Source organism: Thunnus albacares, chromosome 1, assembly GCF_914725855.1.
Source record: "Thunnus albacares chromosome 1, fThuAlb1.1, whole genome shotgun sequence".
NCBI classification, from domain to species: Eukaryota; Metazoa; Chordata; class Actinopteri; order Scombriformes; family Scombridae; genus Thunnus; species Thunnus albacares.
Genome location: NC_058106.1, coordinates 13,659,973 through 13,682,191, shown reverse-complemented (window position 1 = coordinate 13,682,191; position 22,219 = coordinate 13,659,973). Strand labels below are relative to the sequence as shown.

Here is a 22,219-nt window from a genome sequence, read left to right as displayed (position 1 = left end):
CTGTCATCCTAAATACTCTCAAATGCATTTCTTTGACAGCATAAAATTCAGCCAATGCTACCTAACATTAAAGGACTGGTATTGCGTAAAACAAGAAAAATTGAGCTTTATGATGGATTAGAGTGATGGTGGGGGCTGTCCTGTGATGTAAAATTACTCAATTCTATCTCCATGGTCTTTTTAAGTTATTTGAAATCTTGAGATTCATGGCTCATGAGCTAACCGGAAAGTCATGAGCCCACCCCTGCCATAACTTCTGTAGTTTGCATTTCAGTCAGATGACGACCAAAGCAGGACACTGAAAGTGTGCTGTTATTAGTTGTTCAGAAGCTAAAAAGTTTTTGCATAGTCTTCCAGAGGATGGAAATTTATATCAGGAATGGCTGAAAATTAATTCCCTCTGTTATCGGCAAGTGTTTGTGTGTGTGTTCCATATTTACAGCCAACAGTCTGCTTAATGAGACTCAGTACATCGCAGGATTTTCAATCTTTTCATCTTCAATCTTTGCATGAAGTTTTAAAACAAATGCACTCATAAACATAGTTTCTTTCTGTTACTTGGCTAAAGGAATACAATATATCTGTGCTAAAACTAAGCTAACAACTTCCAGCTATGTTTGAAAAAAATACTTTTACATTGTTAGGAAACTTGGACATGATCTCACTGTTCTAAAACATTCTGTTGAAGTCTCAACTGTGCGACAGCAGGTTCTTCCCCTTCATTCAGGATCAGACTCCGCTCTCTAGACTGCTATATACTGACTTACATCTCCAGCTGCAAACAATACTCCAGGTAAAGATGCAGTGTAAGGGAGTTTGCATATATTAGGTATATACATATTCTGATTGGATGGGGGTGAAGTTGGGGGCCAAACCTCCTGCCAATTGAAGTGGTCATTAATAATGCCGATTTTATGTAAATAGCTTCCGCCTGCTGGAGGACAGAAGGGAATCTGGGCTGTAAGGAAAGATGGATTTAAATAAATCAACTTTTGGTGTATAAAATGTCACACATATGTTTAAAATAGACTCAATATTTATATAAATGAATCAAAAAGGCCATAATACCAGATCGTTAAAGAACTCTGACAGTCTGTCCATTTATCTGCCAGTTTTAAACTACCAACCACCTGACATTTTCCACAATCTCTTTCACCTGCCCTAACAGAGTTGATGAAAACACTGGAAACATTTGTTTAAAATTCATTATAATACTGATGGAGAAATAGTTAAAGATGGATATGTATTCTCTATACTCCTCCCTCATTAGCTCTATGCCTTCATCTCTTGTAGCTGATGTGTGCTCATCATGCACGTGCTCTGAAGCGTGCTGGCTGGTCTGTGTGGGAGCTGTGAAGGGAGTCTCAGCAGTACTGCCACTCTTGCCAGGCCTGTCTTCAACTGGCTACAGCAGCGTCTGTATTCAGATGCTAATTCACACTCCCAAGGGCATTCTGTAACCAGGTCAACCTTGCTTGGAATATTTATAGAGGTCTGCTGCTAGTGAAATTTGCTGCTTGCTCCTGAGGGAGCAAAGGAGGTAGACCCTCTTTATGCTTAGTGCACCATTTCTCAAGAAAGTGTGGATATGAAAAATGCAGATACAGAGAATGAAGAGTCTCTGTTGTAGTTTTGTATGGAAGCCCATAGGAGACTTTATTAAAATAATAATGAAAACTTGAAAATGAAAATGTAATTCCAGAATAGCATTATAATTTTCCACATATGTATTCGTTATTTGAGTGAAAATGAAAATGAAAATGCAATAATAAAATTTGTATTTTCATTTTCACATACTTGTATGGGCATTCTATGACTACATTACAATGAAAATGGAAAAGCTGTTTGACATTTATTTTCAAAGTAATACCCTGCTGTACGGTGGACAATATTCAAATGTTAATTCAAACTTGAAAATTACAATACAATATAAAAAAATGTAATCTCATCTTCCGTTTATGCCGGCAATATTTAAGTCATAATTAAAATTAAAATGAAATTTTATAACAATTTGAAAATTCAATCAAACACTTAACCTGCTGTACAGTAAGGCGAGATACTATTGTCAGGCTATACGGAGCAGATCAAGCCAGACAAGAAGTCAGATACAGGAACAGCATAGAGCATCTGGTCAACTAGATAATGCTAGCACCATGTTAACAGCAAACTACAAGAGATTTTAGTGTTTTATACTTTAAAAACAAATCACAACAAAGACGTAGGCGCACAAAATCTTAACTTCTTATTACTGGCTCTGCTCAGGCTAAGTAATAACCTCATCAATTTCACATCTGGGGTTACAAAAGTAACCATTCACTGTATATAACTAATGGCCCCTCATTGACAAAGGGTGTTTTATTTTGGATGCTGTTCCTGTGATCTGGCTTGATCTGCTCTGTGCAGTTTGACAATAGTACCTTGCCTTATGAAAGTGGGAACAAACTTTTAAATTAGGCCTTGTAGATTTGATATGAGTGAAGATTCAGCAACTGGATTGCTTGATTCTTGCCTCAGATTTGTTCAGAAACAGATTTTGGTTGACTGCTAAGGTGAAATAAGTGAATGTTTACGCAGTTGACTGCAGTTGGACCCTTCTCTGTGGCTGTGCACTGTCTGGAGTAGCAGGATGATGTCCTGCCTACAGATAATGATTGACGTCCCCACTGAAGACCCACCTTGATGAGAGGACTGACAGATTGCATTTTCATTTTCATTGTGACCCCAGAAGAGTGTGGTGACATGTAAATGTAAATACAATAGAATGGGGCGCTGTTTTGGTTATTGCATTTAAATATTGTCCCCTGTAAAGCATGTTAAGTCTTTGAAAATGAAATGTCAAGTGCCATTTTCATTTTCATTTTCAAATTGTTAGAAAATTGCATTTTAATTTAAATGAGACTTAAATATTGCTTGCATAAATGGGAAGTGAGGTTACATTTTTTTCAATATTGCATTTTAATTTTCAACTTTGAATTAACATCTGAATATTGTCCTCTGTACAGCGGTGTATGACATTGAAAATTAAATGTCAAACAGCTTTTCCACTTTCTTTTTAATATGGTCATAGAACACCCATATGAGTATGTGAAAATGAAAATGCAAATTGGATTATTGCATTTTCATATTTATTATATTTATTATATTTATTATAAGTTTTACTCAAATAACGCATACATATGTGGAAAAATGATAATGCTATTGTGGAATTACATTTTCATTTTCAAGTTTTCATTATCATTTTAATAAAGTCTCCTATGGGCTTCCGTAATTTTAGGTAATACCATCCCATTCATAGCACTGACTGATTCAGTACTGCTGTTGTCATCTGACTGCTGTAAACAGGGAAAGCCTCTTCTCCACAGTTTTGCTTGCAACTTAGAGGAGCTATGACTCTAGTTTGCATTACATTACCTCTGGCTGTCAGATTAGACACTGTATGCTGTCTCTGATTGTGGTGTAGAATAATTGCATAACCACAGTGATTAAGGCAGTAGTGTTCCCTTTATCTGTACGATTTAAATCTCAGTTTCAAAAACAAAACAAGTATTTCTCTTTGATTAGATGTGGGGTGATAACCCATTTTACCCCAATGCTCTATTCCTGGCTTATGCCTAAAGGGATTCTATTTTTGCACTAAAACAGAACTAAACAAACCCTCTGACATCAGCCTGCCACAAAAAAAAAAAAAAAAAAAAAAAAAAAGAGCTGAGGGGAACACTGAGTGTTAAAGTTGCACATATACTGTAGTTGATGTGTTTTCTTCTCTAGTACAAAATGGTGAGTCATGTGGTATTGTTTGAGTCATCTGAGGGAAAAGTAAAAGAATTGGTAGCTCAGACCCCCAGGATGTTCATATCTCACTTTGAGTTACCACATTTCATTACAAAGCGCTGTAACCTCTCACTACACACATCTCCCATTTTCTTTCCTGTGTTGTCTCATATTTGTTCTCTTAAAAGTAATTTGTGAGATTATTAATGACACAGATCTTAATTGGTTATGATATATAATATGAAATGTTTTGGTATTACCTCTATCTACTATATACAAAGAAAATATTTCACTACACAATATCACTACACAAAGAAAATATTTCTATAAAATAATAGAAAGTGGTGCAAGCAAAAAATTACCACCATTACATAAAAACAACATATTGTTGTAAATGGTACATGCTATGATCCAACATTACAGAATTCTAAATAAATAAATGACTAATAAATGTACAAATAAGTATATAAAAACATTAATATAATAAAAAGAATATAGTTTCCAATAGTTCTGGGGACCAAACAGCACAATATTCAATATTTTAGTTAACGTTCACACTTTATCAGTGTCAGACACTATTTTCCTGTTGAATTACACACCAAAAAAAAAATCATAAAATAAAAATATCTAATTGACTTTTTTTTAAAGATTATTTTTGGGTTTGGTTGCTGTTTTACAGAGAGTTGGGTAGGAGGAGTCAGTCTAATCAGTTTAATCTCTGTATGTTCAGTGAAGCCACTGACTGGATGGAAACATGCAGCTCTGCCAAAGAAGAGACATACTGTAGACCTTCTGGTAATTCAAAAGTTGTCTTTCACATGTTGTGTTTATAGTTACCACTGCTTAATCACCTGGGTTTTGTTTCGAAGTTGGAGGGAACCCCCTGGGCTTCACTGTGAGGATGGGGATGTTGGTACTGTCGCTGAGCTAGTGATAGTATAGTTTAGTGTGTATGCTCGTTTTCTATTTCCACACATCTTAAATAGCTTACGGTAGGCAACCATGACAGAGCTGGACAGAGTAACGAAAAATAATGTTACTAATATTAATATTGTTAAGTAATGGACCTTTTTCACAGTAACTTTAATGTTACACTTTTAAATGTGTCATACTATTGCAAGATAAGCACAGGTGGAACTAATCACATTAGCTGCGACTGTATTCCAGGTGTATCAATAAACCAATAGGGAGCTGACATGCACAATATCATATTCCTGGACCTGAAATACCTTAATGGGATTCAGCCATTAAAATGTTATAGCCTATACTGTGTGTTTCCTGTTTCTTATTATGTAAACATTTCAGCCATGAAAAGTTAGTGATGTAGCCTTTTCTTTTTTTTTTTTCAATTGATAAGAACTACAGAGTATTGCATTAATCAGTTAATTTATTACTTTTTGAAGTAACTTGAAACTACTCATTGGTGAGATGAAGACAATATAGCCCCAAAATACTCTTAGTCAAGTTTAGGCAGCTGAAACTGTTTGGTTGAGGTCAGGGAACTACAGTATTGTAGTATTGTAAGTTACCAATACAAGCTGTTGGTAGTAGAGACAGTGTTGAATACACTTCAGCAGTTATGAACATTACACTAAATCCTGTCTCAGCAATAAATGTAGATATGGCTCATCTTAAACTGTTTGAATACACCCAAATGAACCCGGTGTGCACAATCTCCCTTACTCTCAGATTTTACTTTACTTTTCATCAGTAAATCTTGCTGTACTACATCCTGCACTGCCTTTTTGATAAGTTAGGTGCATCTAAGGGTGGGTCATAAATGTCATTGAAGTTAAACTTTTCAAATGTGTGATTCACATACGTGAATTGAAACTTTTCCTAGTTTGTTAATGTAGATGGTAGTTTGCTAACAGTGTAACATTAATGCTGATGTGATTGCAATTGCAGTTGCATTTTGAGGTACAGTACTGCTTGTCAGTGAGCAGCAGGGATAGAAATGTGAAATATTTTATAAAAACATTTGACATTTTGTGTTTGACCTCAGTTATTAATGTTAGTCATGAATGGACGTGGTCTTTTCCATGAGACTTGAAACTTGGCATAATTTTTGACCCCAGCAGATTTTTTCTGCTCCAATGAGCTGTAATTTATGTTGGGTGTGATTTGTATTTTAAGACACAAGACTTAAGACTTGAACAAATCTGAAATGGTGATCCCCATGTACAAAAGAGGTCAGGGTGGATGGATGAGCCAACCAAACTTAAAATTTTAACACCGAGGACTGCTGTTTGTTTCCCATTTCCAACTGCAAGTCATCATTGTTTTTTTAAAACCATGACCATGATCGTCCCCTAATTTTAACATTGCGATTATTATTGTAAGCATGATGACAAAGGTCGCCCAACCTTAACCAAGTAGTAATTTTATCCGCCTGTGTCTGTGTATGTATATAGACACACATCAGTGTATATTTGTGTGTCTCTGTGTGAAAGTGTGTTTGAATGTCTCCACAAGAATGCATGTTCCTGGAACACAGGTCAGTCCTGGTCGCACTGTCCTATCAGCTACGTGCAGGCTTTTCTGCTCCAGTGAGCTCTGATCTATGCGAGGTGTGACCATATGTGTCAGCACTGAGATGCAGGATTTACTGCGACTGTTGTTACCTCAACACTTTGCCCACAGCACATAGTCACAAAGGTTTCCTACCAATCAATTACATTTTTGTTCCACAGATTTAAGGCATCTGTGAAATGAGGTTTATATCAGCAGCCTATAGCCTATCTTTGTGGTCTGGCTTTATCTAGTACAGCTGCAGACTTGCTGGTAGAGGAGATGGCACTATCTTGTATAGCTGTGCTGAAAGTAGCTTAGCTGATCGCTGTCCATGGTACCCACTCACACCTTAGCTCCTTTTTAAGTGCTGTTGCTCTGCGTGTGATATATTGTCACAACTGAACAAAAACTGTAGTTTTCCTACAAAAATCTTTTCAATAATTCAGACAACTTTGTTTTAATGTTGACTGGAATACACTTTTAATGCCTTTAAATGATCAAATGCATCCACAAGGACCACTCATTATCAAATATACACTTGTGGTGAACACTAATGGTACTATAAAGCACTTTGGGTAAAAGCATCCACTGAATACTATGTACTGTGTTCTCAATCAATGCAGGTCTAGTTATCACTATTATAATGATTATCAATTAGTGTGTTCATGGTGTGATTTTTTAAAAATATGTGTCAACTTTTAAGTTAACAGACAAAACAAAACTGCCAAAATTAAAGAGAGAAGCTATCTAATATTGTCTAATTCAGTAGCAATAATGCAGTAACTGCATGTCAACAACAAGCATTGTGTCGTTTTAATCAGAGCAGCAACTTGATCTTTCTCTTGTGAACAGCTGTTTTCTGTTTGTAGCGCATTAGATCAGGATTATGCTGCCATTTATCACCCATGGATCAATAGCACAGTAATTACACCTCTGCAGTCTTGCTTATTTAAAGGGCTTGCCCTCTCACAGATCCCTTCTGAAATGGCAATATGATACCAATTGCTTAGGCTTACCTAATGTCCCATGTCTCTGTAGCTATGAGTGTTAACGCAGGTAATATTATTGATCAAAGGCATAATTTTTAAATTTGTGCTGCATTGATTTTGATAATTTTATGTGTAAGAATTATCTCTACATTTAAACCTTCAGCTGAGAGCTTTCTGTTGTATAACAGTGACTTTCTCTACTGGTTCTACTGTATACAGTATTCCTCTGTTCATAGCCATTCTCCCTGAGGGGCTTGTTGACTATTCTCCATTTCTGCATAAATTGTTAGGCAAAACCGAATTGTGTCATTAGGCAGTAATAGTAGATTAGTGTCCTAAGTGTGTGTATTTTCCAGTGAGCTGCTCCTTTCTAACTCTCCACCCTCCTGTCATTTTCTCCTTTCAGACTGCAGTGCTTTGGATACTCAGGTTTTAAGTCATTGTTTATCATGAACCATTTAGATATTTGTGATTTCCTTGCACTTGCATGTGTTTGTGTATGTGTGTATGCTGTGTGTGTATTTGTGTTTATGTGGTGAAATGCATCACCCTAGAATTGGTTTTCAAATAATACATCTACCTGAGGGTGAATGAGTGTGTGTGTTTGTTGTCCTGTAATTAAACTGAAGTGATATCCGGTATGAAAGAGAATGCTGCATGTGCCTATGAGTCATCTTGTTGTCACTTTGTGGTGTTTATCCTTTTATTCCTCTCCTTTCAGAAAATGATTTGTGTTTCAAACTGGACATTTTGGTCAGCGAGGAGGGAGCGTTACACAATAGGCAAATCTGGCCTGAAGCACAGAGAGCGGCAAAACTCTCAGTCTTGAGCCCACAAATTACATTGATGTGGAATAATTTGGTCTTTTGCCTTTGGTGCTTCCCTCCCTTCTCTCTGTGCTGTACTCCTCATCTCCTATCATTTATCTTGTCCTGAAATGACCTCCAAATGTACTGTATATTCCTACTGTATTATACTGTATATTTCCTTTGTTTTAATTTGGCTGTTTTGTGCCTGGTAGTGTGTACTTACCTTGTAGTTTCTTATCTTACATTGTGTGTCACTATTCTCTCTGCAGCCTCGCAGTATTTTGGACCCCAAAGTGCTCGGCTTGCAGTCTGGAGGGTGAGTGGTGGCTCACTTTCATGATCTGATCCGTTCACAATTACACTAATTTTTGCCGATGTGCTGTTTTCTACGCCCACACTGAGCCACATGTAACAGAAATGTACAAGCATGCTGTTTCTCTGGTATGTAGTCTCAATCAAGGCATCATGCTGCCTATATTGTGACACAGAGAGAAGAATAAGATACAAGACGCCTAATGCCTTCACAACATCTGTAATGGAGCCTATCCCCTTGGCTTCACATATCTGATTCCTATTCAGAAAGGTGTATTAATTTAATGGTCAATTATGAAAATGGATGTGAAAGATAGATGAAGCCAACTGTTGTCATATAATGTCATGAGGGAAAAAAATAGTTAAACATGTTTAGCATTCGTTACCCCAGATTGCTATGCAGCCATCTGCAACATGCGTTGTGCATAAAGGCAGCAAGAAGCAGGGACCCTAGGGTGAGGCGAGAGCCCGTGCAGCTCATCACGTTGTGTATCTTTAGGGTCATACCACTGATGTCGCTGAGAGGGCTGACAGAAAAGCTCGAGGAGCTTTATCTGTGTGGAGGCATTGGGGCCTTGATGTCATTTTGAGGTCATTAGAGAGGCTTTGAGTGACAGTTGAGGTGATGCCACTGAGAGCCTCACAGGAAAGGAGCAAGACTGGTATGGAGCTGTGTAGTGTGCACAAGGGAGTTAGAGGATGGAGAGAGAAAGATAACTACAACTTGTAGAAACAGTTAGAGGAAATTGGAAAAACTCAGTGTGGAAGAATTTAAGGTGTTGCCATAGTTTTTGCTGCAGTGATCCATCACTATATAATACAATATCATATTCAGGATTCACAGTATGCACATTACTCAATAATAGGTATAATATGTATCAGTAATATGCATTGCTGCAACACTGCCCTGTAGAAATTGAAATTACATGGAAGAAAGGGAGTCTATGGGAACAGCAGAGGGTGAGAGGGATTACAAAGAGCTCCAGTGTAGGTGGTCGGCACCATGTGAAGCTGAGAGGAAGGGGTGAGACAGGTTAGGCAGGAGGCATGATCCACGATGTTTGCCAGCTGTGTAAATCAAGGCCCCCCTTCCATGGTAGTAATGTCTCCCCCAGCATGGTATTATTATGATATTAATACACCTTAAATCTGTCTGCTTCTCTAGGGCTGGCAGTATTCTTTATGGTATTGACAGCATGCCAGATTTACGCCGCAAGAGGACAGTGCCTCTTGTCCGAGACCTGGTGAGTCATCTGCCTCAACAAGGTTATGTGTGATTTATGTTAAATCTATCTGAGTGACCCCACATTGTACCACACTGGCGGAATCCTTCTCTGTGTGAGTATGGACTCCTGCTGAAGATAACAATGAGAATTTCACTTTACTGGCAAATTGATAAATTGCGATAATGCCGGGATAGAGTGAGTGACAGCGTCTGTCTGTCATTATTATATAGCCTGATATCCTCAGGACTGAAATTATAGCTTTTTAGCTTAAGTCTCTGCAAAAGTAGGCTAATGGTTATTTAAATATAATTTAGTCTGGATTTAATTACAAATATGTTACAGCACATGATTTGTATGATTAAATTGACTTCACATATGTAGACCTGCTTTGCAGTTTCAAAATGAAGTAGATTTTTAAAAAGTCACAAACTTTCATTGTGATAAAACAGTAAGGACCTGATTGGTGATAAAAGCAACCACTTAGAAGTCTGGCAATTTAGTGTAGAGCACTGCCTTGTGGGATGTTAAATGTAACCTTAGCTATAACTCTATGGCTTAATTAATTAGCCTAGAGAGGGTGTTTAAGATACTGCATCACAGTGATGCTCCCCAATTTGTTTTTATTACAACATAATGTGTCATAACATATCCCACAGAGAGGCCTGTTGCAGTGCAGTCCACTTTAGCACTGTGCCACATGGTTAGTCCTTCTGAAAGACAACAGGCGGTTGTGATGCCAATAGTATTCATGTCTGTTTATAACTGTTTGTCCATTATGTGCTGCACAGTGCGTGTCTGTCTTGTGTTGTTATGTTTCTCATCTTCATGTATTTTAGCAAAAAGGATAGAAATATTTTCTCAACTATTTTAAATTAAGTTGTTTAAAAACAACCTGTTTTAATACTTTTTAAAGATTTCGAGTCTCTTGTGAAGTAATACAACATGCGTTTTATGCACATGATAATGCAGCTTGATGTCATACACATAGATGCTGATAAATGTTTATATCACAGTGAACAACATGAGTTGATACTGTATTTGTCCATATCTCTCATGAAATTAATAACCAACAATGTCTTGGTAAGTATGGGTTGTCGTCTTTTATTTTTTAATTTTTTTGGATTTTGCGTGTATATTTGCCATTCCTACATAGACCCATAACAGCTATGGGTGATATTTTTCAGTGAGTTGTCAGATTTCAGCCTTGCCGATGCTTGGCCATTTTTCTTCTTTTTTGTGTGTCGCTCGGCAGGTGTGGAAAATTGCATTTAACTTGAAATGGTGACAACTCAACCCAAAAATATATCCAAGAGACTTCATTGACTTCTGATTTAACTGTGTGAGGCTTTTAAATCATGTAAAAGTGACACTGAACAAGCCTTTTACACGTGGGATGAAGTCAGTAGTCAGCAAATTAATTGGTCCCCTCTCATGCCTCTCCTTTGTCAATGTCCCCCATTTGCTGTGCGATTGCTTCAGGGCAGCAACAGCGTTTGATTGGAACGGACGGCAGGGTTCCCCCACATTATGGCGGGATGCAAAAACATAAACAAACGGAAAGAAATAGTTTGAAATCGATTCACAAAGCACTGGATGCTATATTGTAGCTGAACAGGTATTATCTGGACACAGGGTCATATTGTATTGCCCTCAGCAACCTCAGCAGTGCTGGTGCATGTTGATAAACTTACATCAACACTCACAGTTCATGTAGAGGTCACATTCCCTCCTACATTCTCCATGGCTTCCATGGATCTTTACCATAGCTGGGCTGTACAGACAAGAGGGTCGTGGTAAAGACTGATCCAATATTGTCAGCTGTCCATGTCTGCATTCCTCTGTTACGTAATTTCCTCCAGTATGGGATAAATGTTTATCAATCTCTGGTCACCCAGACTCAATGGATATTAATGTAATATAGCTAATTTACACGTGTATATCTGTGTGTCTCTGTGTGTTACCTGTTTGTGTTTGTGAGATTGCCTTGTGTGGGCGCGTATCATTTATGTTTGAGTAAATTTGCGAACGTCTGAACAGATGCGTGTGTGTTTTTTTAAGTGTGTGAGTCAGTGTTGTATGTGCGCGTGAGTCGGTGTCGTGCAGTACAGCTGGCTTCACCCATACATGAGTGTGTGTGTCTTGTGTTTCTCTGTGTCAAACTAATGTGCAGAGCAGACAGCAGAAAATATGATCAAAGCTTCATCCAACAGAGAAATGAATATAAATGCCAAGCATGACTGCAATTTAGTAACTTCCAATGCATGAGTGGATAAAGAATCATGCAACGGCTGTATAATCTCTCTCGATAATAGTTATTTTTCTAGAGCCCTGTGCCCTAACCAGCAGTCCTGCATGGCAGTTGAGACACCTATGCTCTCAGTATGGATAAATACAATTACTCTGCTGTTTGTGCTTTCATAATTCACCCTCCCACTCCTTGTCTAATTCAATTTCTTTATTTCTTTCATTCTCTATTCATGCCACCTGGAAATCACAGGCTTTGGTAAGCTTATTGTTTGTCCGTGATTGTGCACGAGTTAAGAGCAAAAGATGCAGAGCTTTATCTTCAGTAATATCCATAACAAAATACTGTAGATATCATTTATGTTTTCATCAATTCATTTACTATGTTAGCTAATTTCTATATGTAAAAATTATTCTTATATTGTTAGATTTAGGGAACAAAATAAATGATTCAGTCTTCATGACATTTATTTCTACTCAGTGCTTCAATATTATCATTCAGTCACAAGCTGTAACTCTGTATAGATGTGTGTTCTGTCTGTAAATCCATTGTTATACTGTGTAAAACTGCAGAAAAGTAAAATGGGTCAATGGATTTCTCCCTTTTCATCATCTCTCTTTTTCCTCTTCTCTCAGACCCTCACTGCTCGAAAGGCAGGCATCTCGTTCGCTCTGGTGAACCGGTCCACCCTGAATAATGAGGACCTGGTGAGTACTAACATGCCTGCACTCACTGCCTGCATGGAAATCATTGTCTGGTTATAGTGGAGTCTTGGTGGGTAATGGAGGACTCTGCAGAGACATAGGATGCTGGACCCGTGCTCTCATTATTTTTTAGGGTGGTGTTTGGAAGAAGAGTGTGCTGGAACACTGACAAACTTTTATAGCTGTGCTGTTTGCTGCAGCCATTGTACTTCAGGGTTCGGGATCACGTTGCCAGGAACGCAGGGTTCCAAAATGAAAATGAGATGGATTGCATCCTTTACTGGCCTTATTTCTTTGGATGTACATACAGCATGCCATCATCTGTCTCTCTTCCTGTCTCTCTGTATATACAGTAATTCACACTGCAGTTTATTAAAATGGTCTCTGTGGCCAGATACTCACTCTTATTGCTATGCTGTTTCTGTCAGATCATTTGGCTGAGTCCAGAAATTAAGAAATGGTCCCATCATTTCAGTTAGACTATGCCCTGCGATTAATAATAAGCACTGTGCATCGAGGAAGGCAGAGTTATAGAGAAAGGGCAGAATGTCTCAGTCAATAGCTAGAGACACTTTTGTGTTGACCTCCAAAGCTCTCTCTGCATTAATTGATTGCAATTCTTCCCTCCCAGAGGAAAGACGGCGTTATAGGAGGCAAACAGCAGGAGAAAGTAGTTTCTTAGCAAGACAAACACGCAGACAATTTCATATCCGCTGATGTGCAACATGGGACTGCCTAAGCCTACAAGATTACTGGATTAAATTGTGCTCTGTACATCATGCGCAAATATTTCATCTTTTTAAACAAGAGACATGGTTCTCAATTTGTGTGTATTTTCCTATCACTTTTCTATGTGACACACTTCACTTGGTCTTCATGGTCCACATGCCCAGTTGCCCTAAAGTGACAGGGTCTTGATTGCTTACTAATAGCCATGGGTTTGATTAAAGGGGCTTTAGGGATGAACAACTAATGTCCCAGATGAGGGAGAAATTACGTTATAGATGCACTGTGTTAATTGGTGTGCAAAGGGAGCTCATTCTTTGGCAAATATGGAGGTTGTGCAGCAGTAGTACGTAAAGGCTTGAACTTTAGGGGTAGATGTCCAATATTCTGATTAGGATAAAATGAGGAGTTTAATAATTGGTGGTCGAGGGTAGCTGAGTTCCGAGCAAAGCTGCAGATTGTGCGGTCTTGGTAAGTAGGACGAGCAGATGTCAGAGTTTTATCTGCTGCATTAAGTCCAGGAGAGTGCTTTCCTGTGAGGACTGTAAGGGTACTCAGTAAATGACCATATGCTGTTTAAGAATGCAGAGGAGTTAGTGGAAGAGAGGAGAAAGGGAAAGGAAAGGACATGTGGAAGCGAATGAGAAGAGAATTAAAGGAGAGCAAAGCAGAGAGTGATTTGTCATCATGACCCTACAGCCCTAAAGTCACCGATCAGGCATCCATGTTGTACAATCCGCCCTCGACTCCCTGGAGAGATGTTTCAATCCGTTTAGATTAGCACTCTGTGGTGTTGTGTTCTCTCTTTTAACTTAATACATTTTAATTGAATTTAATTTAGTAAACACACTAGCTATGACGTGTAGAACTCTCTCCCTTGATGCTTTTCTCTTTCTGCATCATGTTTCTCATGCATCTGCTTTTTAGAGCAGAAAGCAACATTATATGTGAGCTGGCTAACGGCCCGTGTGTCCGCTTAATGTTCTGAGCTGCATGTGATCTGAGCACCAGAGTCTTTTAATGGTGACTGTCAACATAAACTAGGGCCTTGCTTACCTGCTGAGACAAAGGCAGGGACTCAGTTGTATTAAGGAAGGAGGGAGACACAGAATGACATGGGTCAAAGAGTTACTGGAAATAGGATGTGATGTGTTGATTTAAGTCAGTTCAGATAGCATCAGGCAAGCTGTGAGCTGGCAAATACACTACACCATACAATACATGCCTTTGATTTCTGCCCAGGTCATTTTGAGTAGTTTCGTGAATCTGGCAGAAAAGCATATTAGATTAGAGATATTAGAGTTTAAAAATACTTGCAGTTGTTTAAATATTACACCCAGGTCATATGTTTTTTTGGGAAAACCACATGGATTACTCGTCAGGGCTGAAATGGTACAGTAGTTAAAGCGAAAGATTAGAGGTGTAGAAGGCTGGAACAGGATGAGGAGGATAGCGGTGTCAATGAAGTGGTTGACAAGGACAATAGGTGGTGAAATTGGAAAGGAGGGGTGAAAGGAGGAGGAGAGATTAGATTCTTCTCTGTCAGGCAGAGGCTGCGGCTGTCAATCAGCTCTACCAGTGTCTTGCACATCACCAGGGTTACCTCACAGTGTAACAGATGAAACTCACACATGGAGCATTCTTCACACATCTGCTGCACAGTGTGACATGCAGTGTCAGGAATGAGGAAACAGATAGGGAGGGAAATTTGAAAAGAGAGAAATAGACTGGAGCAAAGAAATAGATATTAAAATACTATTTTATGGAAATGCCAAAGCGGAAAAAAGAGTTACACACTTAACATGCTCAGTAATGTAACTTTAAGGTTTTGTACCATTAAAAAAGAATCTAGTTGGCTGGTAAAATTGCAGCCAAAAAAGATGGTATTTCCCAGCCAAGTCATCTGAGTGAGAGAAACAGAGATTGAGAGGTCTCTGAGATTTCCCACACTCACAGAAATTCTGGCTCCCACATCTCCTGCAGGCTGTCAGTACCAGACGGTTCAGTATTATATTTGGTGAGGCTTCCGGGTGTGGCCCTGTTCTAGCTACTGTGTGAGTTGCGAATAAATCTCAGACATCTGCTTCATCTCATCGTCCTCAGATTAAAAGAGAGATCTCTCTCTGTCTCCCTCTGTGTTTCATTAAAGGTCCTCCAGGGTTCAGCAGCCTCTGTGCTGCATCAGCGACGCAAAGTCTCACAATGTTATAGCCTTGTTGTCCTGTCATCGGGTGTCATTTAATCATCTGTGCAAGTGCGTGTGTATTTGTGTGGGTATGTGTGTCCAAGTGGGCAGTGCAGTAGTCCCTGCTGTGAAGTGCAGAGCTACTGTTCAGGTGTAAAAGCACATTGTCAACACACAGGGGGCTGACAGCACAGGGCAGGGAGGAGGAGAAGGGATGAGGAGTGGAGCGCAGTAGAAGTGGAGAGCAAGTACCTCTTGAAGATTTATTTAACCACCATACATCTCCTTCTCTTTCTCCATCACTTTCTCTCTCTCTTCCTCCCTCGCTCTCAATCTGGATAATGCTCACTTTTAAAAACCTTATTTACGGCATCCATTGATTCTCCCTTCAAGAATTGGCAAGTCCTGGCCCGTTTTCCAGTCGTTGTGGATGGCAGGGCTCCTGCAGTAAAGCATTCAATTTGAAGAGGCTTCTGTTACACAACAATCAGTCTAGACAGACCTCTAGTCAACTTTAGTATTTGGTCTGGAGAAGCTTTTGTCAGTAAACCACTCAATGTGACTAAAGCCTTTGGGCTAAGGATGCTGTTAATCTAAGCTTAATGAGATGTCAGGCTGATTTTCTCTCATACGACTGACCTCTCCATTGATGATAAGGTATCAGAATAGGATCAACAAAGACTCCCACAAGTTATCTCTTGGAATAATATAATCTGATCCTGTTCTCTAAAAAAAGAAGCTTGAAAAACACAGCAGTACAGATGAATCATCACTGCAGTTTGTCAATTTATATGATTGTGAAGATTAACGCAGAGGGGTATTGTAAATTTTATCCAGCTCAGATTGCAGATCGATGTGAATAAAGATTATTGAGGTTGTGTATTCTGCTAAAGTTCCAAACTGAAACTTTGTATTTATGATATTGATCTCTCAGCAGGTGCAAAGGTATTCCTCTTATCTTATTTCAGTACTGATCTCAAGATGTATTAAACATCTCTGAAAGGCAATTTAAGCGCAAACTTGTTTTTTTATTCACTTTCGCAGTTGGTGTGAAATCTTATTTTCTGTAGCTCATGGTACCATGAGAGTTTAACAGCATGAGCCCTACCTCTTCTGTTTTTCACATCTCCACATTTTTTTCCATCATTTTATTTATACACTATCTCACTTTTGTTTCTTTTCAGAAACTACATGTCTTCAAGAAGACTCTCCAGGCCTTGATCTACCCAATTTCATCCACAACACCTCATAACTTTGAGGTGTGGACAGCTACTGCGCCCACCTACTGCCATGAGTGTGAGGGGCTGCTGTGGGGCATCGCCCGCCAGGGCATGCGCTGCTCAGAGTGTGGTGTTAAATGCCACGAGAAGTGCCAGGACCTGCTCAATGCAGATTGTTTACAAAGTAAGGAAGTAGATTAATTTATACATCAACACACTGACAGCTGACCTATTTTTTTCCTTCCCATAATGCTTTTTTGTATGGTTCACAGAGATTTTAACACTCTGTGTGTAAGTCTGTGAGAGTAAGTATTATTTGCATTTAAAATAACACGGACCTATTATCATTATGTTACATGTATTCTTCTAATGTCTATTTTTTAATCGTAGTCTTTAGATGGTAGAAATTATATAATCGTTAACATGAGTTTAATCTTGAATTAAATGTTTTTTTCTGGGAATCTGTTATGTATGCACCATGCCATGTGGTAGTCAGTCTGTAATGTTTTCACTTTTGTTTTTTTCTTCCCCGCACATGTCTATAAATACCAAGCATAAGTCCCACAGTACACGTGAATGCTGTTGTGGGGATTTGTGTAATACATATTACATATCCCCCACCACTTGTAGCTACAAGTAACATGGTGCATTTACACTGCTCGCTCTGTCACTGGCACTCATTACAATCTCCAATCAGCTTTTTCAATCAGGCACACCCCTGCTGTAACAGTGTAGACTAATAGAAACAATGCGACACACAGGCTTCAGGATGATCCTCACGGCAATCCTCACACACACTTAAGTGGATTAGCTACACCCTGGCTGCTATAAAACTCAGTGTTTTGTAACAGTTTTATACAAGCATAACAATGTTTTATAATTCAAACTGCGATTCATCTTTATCACATTTCAATCTGCACTCATGAACGCACTGCAGATACAAGATGATACTATGATCAGATACAGAGAATTAACCGTCGCATGGGTCTCTTTTGTCTTACAGACACACATTCATATAAATAAACACACATATACACACACTGACATCAACGCATGAATTTTGGATTTCTCATCCATCACACATCCAGCACACATTAGATCTGATCTGTTGCTGGATGCTGTAACACTATATTGTGAACTCTTCACACACAAGTAGAGATAAATGAATGTTAGCCAACCATAGATAGTTAAAAGATAAGACATGAAGAAAGGTGATGAGTACACAAGATGAATGCCCTCTTGGCTTGTTTCAGGGGCAGTGGAGAAGAGCTCCAAGCACGGGGCAGAGGACAAGACTCAGAATATCATCATGGCTATGAAGGAGCGCATGAAGATAAGGGAGAAGAACCGTCCTGAGGTGTTTGAGTTGATCCAGGAGATGTTCCAAATCTCCAGAGAGGACTTCGCTAGCCATCTGAAGACAGCCAAGCAGGCTGTGCTTGATGGGACCTCCAAGTGGTCTGCCAAAATCAGCATCACAGGTTAGTCTGGTTCCAGTGAATATATCAGAAAGTTCATTCTTCAAACCATCCATTACATATTTTATTATGAATCATACCATAATAGCATCTGCCAGGTAGGATATGAAGTTGTTTTTATTAGCCTTCATTTACACATTAATCATCGATGTCCTCATACTGCCCTATGACCTATGGGCCATGACCTATAACCCAAATCAACAATACTGCCATTACAAGTCAGGATCCTCTACTTGTCATTAACCTCAAGATCTTGGTCATTAACCTCTGACACAGAACCAAAAACAACAATGCCCATTTGAAACAGAAATGAAAATAAATTAGATAGTTTGAGGAGAAGCAATTTGTTGATAATACTGTGAAGGTTACTGCCATGTCACTCTTAATGGGGACAATGAAGATTTTTTTGGTCATCCTGTACAGACTTTGGAAACAGAAGTTTAATTTCTTGACAGATCTAAACCATATCTACTACACTCAACTCATTTACTTTGTTAATGGCATATTTTTAAGAACACATCCATTTTAAATAGGACCTCAGTCCATGATATGTAGCGCTAATGAAAACATGATACAAGTTGAGCAGTGGGAGGGCTTATCAGGTTGCAACAATGCTTCCTGCCAAATGTTAAATGGTGGCACAGTAAATACAAAGCAACTGAGAGGCGATGATGACTTATTATAGCAGTAGACTACTTGCTGCAACTGACAGAGATCTTTATGTCTTATTTTTGAGCTCACTTATGCTGACAGAACTTTGCACGGTGTGCTTTGGAAATGAGCCCCCCCAGAGCTGCACCTCCAGCTCTCTCTGAGATGCCAATCAAAATGTCATGCCCCTGAGTACAGTTTGACAGTACAGCTCTTCACAGCATGTTCAGAAGGAAAATGATCTGGGTTTTCTTTTTAAGACAACTTTTCACGCATGCATTTTGCTCTTTTTTGTGGCACTATTAGCTCCTGGGGTTATGCAGTGGTTTGGTAAATTTACCAACTCAGATTGAACAATTTCTCTTTCTGTGGACGTAAAGGGAAATTAATTAATGAAACCGATGTCCTTTACTTCCCTAACTTCTATTGTCTTTGTTTACCAGCCCTTTTAGTGAAAGGGAATAGAACTGAATCACAAGTCTATATTTGAGTCTAATTTATGGCACCATTTTTCATTCCCTCTTTGATTACATAATCTCAACAACATAATAACAACATAATAATGATGTTTTTATTTTTCTTTGCTGCAAGCTTTTCCTGTTATGCTGCCACAAAATTAATTTTCCAGTAATCGTAGTAGCATAAACATGAATATCATATAAAGTTGAAGAACAAAATCATCATCCTTGAGAATTACAAGGCCTTTCTTTTATTTCCCTGCATAATTTACATACACATGGTACACACTGAAATCACTGGGTTTCATTTTCTGCAGCTAGTTAACAACCCATCTCTGTGGTAACTGTGCCAGGCCCAGCTCAGTTACTGCCCACCTTGCATTTCTGGCAGTGTCAATATACCAGAGGGAAACAGAAATAGAGGAGGAGACAGACAAATAGATGGGGAGAGGACATGTGGAGAGGAAGAAAGAAGAAAAAGAAGACAGAGAGGAAAAAGGAGTGAGAGAGACATGAGAAAGACCAAGAGTTGCCTCTGTCAATATCCCAGGGGCCTATTGAGAGTCCCATTTTGGATAGTATTTATTGAGTTGTTTTTTATTTATCTTTCATTTGATAAACACAGACTGGTATTGAATCTGCAGCACTCTGACAGCAACCATGAGATATTCTGTATCTGGTAAATGTGCACAATAGAAGGTCTGGCAGTGAATATGAACCTTGATCAGACATACAGTAATCAGTTAATTATAAAATCTCAGCTAATTATCAACTCTGCACCGGTCAACTTATTATCAAAGAAACAATGACATACATCATTATATGTATATATTATAAGGTATATATATACTATTTTCCTTTACTTCAAACAACATTGTATTTTCTTTTGAATTATATTGCTGTTTTTGAAAACATTGCTCAAACACACCCCAAGAGAGGTCAGTCTATTAATTTGGAAAACAAGTACTCAGTCTCCTGTGTTCAATGACCATTCTTTACACCACAAACATGCTCCATGTGTTTATGCTTCTGGGTATGCCCCCTCTGGTACTCTACTCCACTCAAATCAATAGAAATATCTCACTTTTCTTACCTTTTGTGCTTATATTGTATTATAGTATATATTGTGTTTCACAAATGGCAAAAGAAGCCAAAAAAGCAGCATGGTACCTTGAAAGGACACAAGTATACAGTATTTGGGAATAGAGAGTTAATAACAATTACTCTGATTTCAACTTGGTGAAATACCCAGATTCATCACACCCCAGGGCCAACAAATCTCTTAGCGAGTCATTTATCTTCTCTCTTTTCTATTGGCGAAAAAACATTGTATAAGTGTTCAGGTAGTTGTGATGTGCTTGAACATGTAAAAATATAAAACCAGATAGACTCAGGAAAGGATTCAGAGGGATTTGAATTTGACAAACAGGTTCACTATGGGATTAAAATACTATCAAACACCAACTCCCAGTTTACTCCACTGAAGGTGTAGATATGCTCTAAACAAACTGATTTGTATGACATGTTGTCCAACCTCTAGGCAAAAGTGTTTATAATTGTTCTGAATGGCCAATCTTGAGGACTGGGTGTTTTGCACTCATTTGTACATAGGAAAGTAATTAAAATAGTTGTGTGAAGAATAGATAAAGAGAACATGAGAGACTCCACCTACTTTTTCACTTCTAAACACTTGGCCATTCGCTGCCTTGAAGTGGGCATGCTGGTCAGATTATCAGTTTGATAAATTTACAAAAAATGTTGGACACAGCCCCTCCTGATTCCAACATTTGAAAGATTTAGGGGAGGGGGTTTCAGACACTGTTGGATGATCCAACAAGCACTTTATTTGAACCTGACCAATTTACACATTTGTTACTCTCTCAGACCCCTCCTTTACTACAGGAGCCATTTGATTTTGAGTACTCATGGAGCAAGCAGGCCATGCCTCTTCAAACCTCTATATCCTGCCCACCAACCCCTGTCAGCATTGAGCTGAGGAATATATATGTACCCTGAATTATTTAGACTGTCACTTATGCATATTTAATGCCCCAGTGTCGTTTTTCCCTTTTATGGCGCTGTGAAATACTACTGTCTCGCTTTCTCTGCACCTTCCTCTCTGTGTGTGGAAGTAAGATTCTGAATCACAGGTCTTTCTTTGAAGCCAAGGCTTAGCTCAGCATGGTGATGTTGTAGCAGTGGGCACACACACAGGGGTGGGATCTACCTATAGCCTGGATGTGAGAATAGATAAATCATAGATAAACTTAATATTATGTACAAAAATAGATGAAAGATAGCTGCTGTCAATGAACCAAAGCTGCTTTGTTACCTCAGCTTTTGGCAAGTACACCAAATTGTCGTAGGAAGCAGAGGCAGTGACAAGGCTTCAAGTCTAAGTTGGAACCAAAGAATGAAATACAGGAAACTGATGAGTAAGCACTGAAGTAAAATATAGAGGTAGATTCATGAATGGGATTGAAAAAGTCCTGTAAAAATATTCCAGGACATATGTCCCTAATAGTATTAAGTATGGATCATTAAGGTTCAATTAAAAACAACTAACTTACCATTTCAACAGTCATCCATCTAATAACAAAAAAGGTTTATGTTGCTTGTGGTACTCACGTAAATCTTCTTCTTTTCTTCAACCCTGTCTTACCCCATCACACCCCAGTGATGAGTGCACAGGGGCTACAGGCCAAGGATAAAACTGGTTCCAGCGACCCATATGTCACCGTCCAGGTGGGCAAGACCAAACGCAGGACGAAGACCATCTTCGGCAACCTCAACCCAATCTGGGATGAGAAGTTCTACTTGTAAGTGCTTTCTATTAATTTGAACTTTATCTGACCAGATAATCCCCAGCAAGATTAAGCTTCATCTGTTCAAGAGACTCTTAAAGCATTTGTCAGTATGTAAACGATTTTT

At 38.7% G+C, this 22,219-nt stretch overlaps 1 protein-coding gene across 5 annotated transcripts in view; it reads left to right on the top strand.

Annotated features, from left to right (window-relative positions):
• LOC122971272 (protein unc-13 homolog C) overlaps positions 1-22,219 on the top strand; it is a 114,722-nt gene that overhangs the window by 16,714 nt on the left and 75,789 nt on the right. For 2 of the 5 annotated variants that reach the window (XM_044338112.1, XM_044337883.1), the window contains exons 3-10: positions 7,681-7,703; positions 8,353-8,399; positions 9,561-9,639; positions 12,119-12,124; positions 12,502-12,573; positions 16,666-16,885; positions 17,955-18,182; positions 21,966-22,107. In XM_044338112.1, the coding sequence (XP_044194047.1) occupies positions 7,681-7,703; positions 8,353-8,399; positions 9,561-9,639; positions 12,119-12,124; positions 12,502-12,573; positions 16,666-16,885; positions 17,955-18,182; positions 21,966-22,107 (817 nt within the window). The remainder of the gene's footprint in view (positions 1-7,680; positions 7,704-8,352; positions 8,400-9,560; positions 9,640-12,118; positions 12,125-12,501; positions 12,574-16,665; positions 16,886-17,954; positions 18,183-21,965; positions 22,108-22,219) is intronic. The other 3 variants (XM_044338197.1, XM_044337960.1, XM_044338037.1) reach the window with 2 other exon arrangements.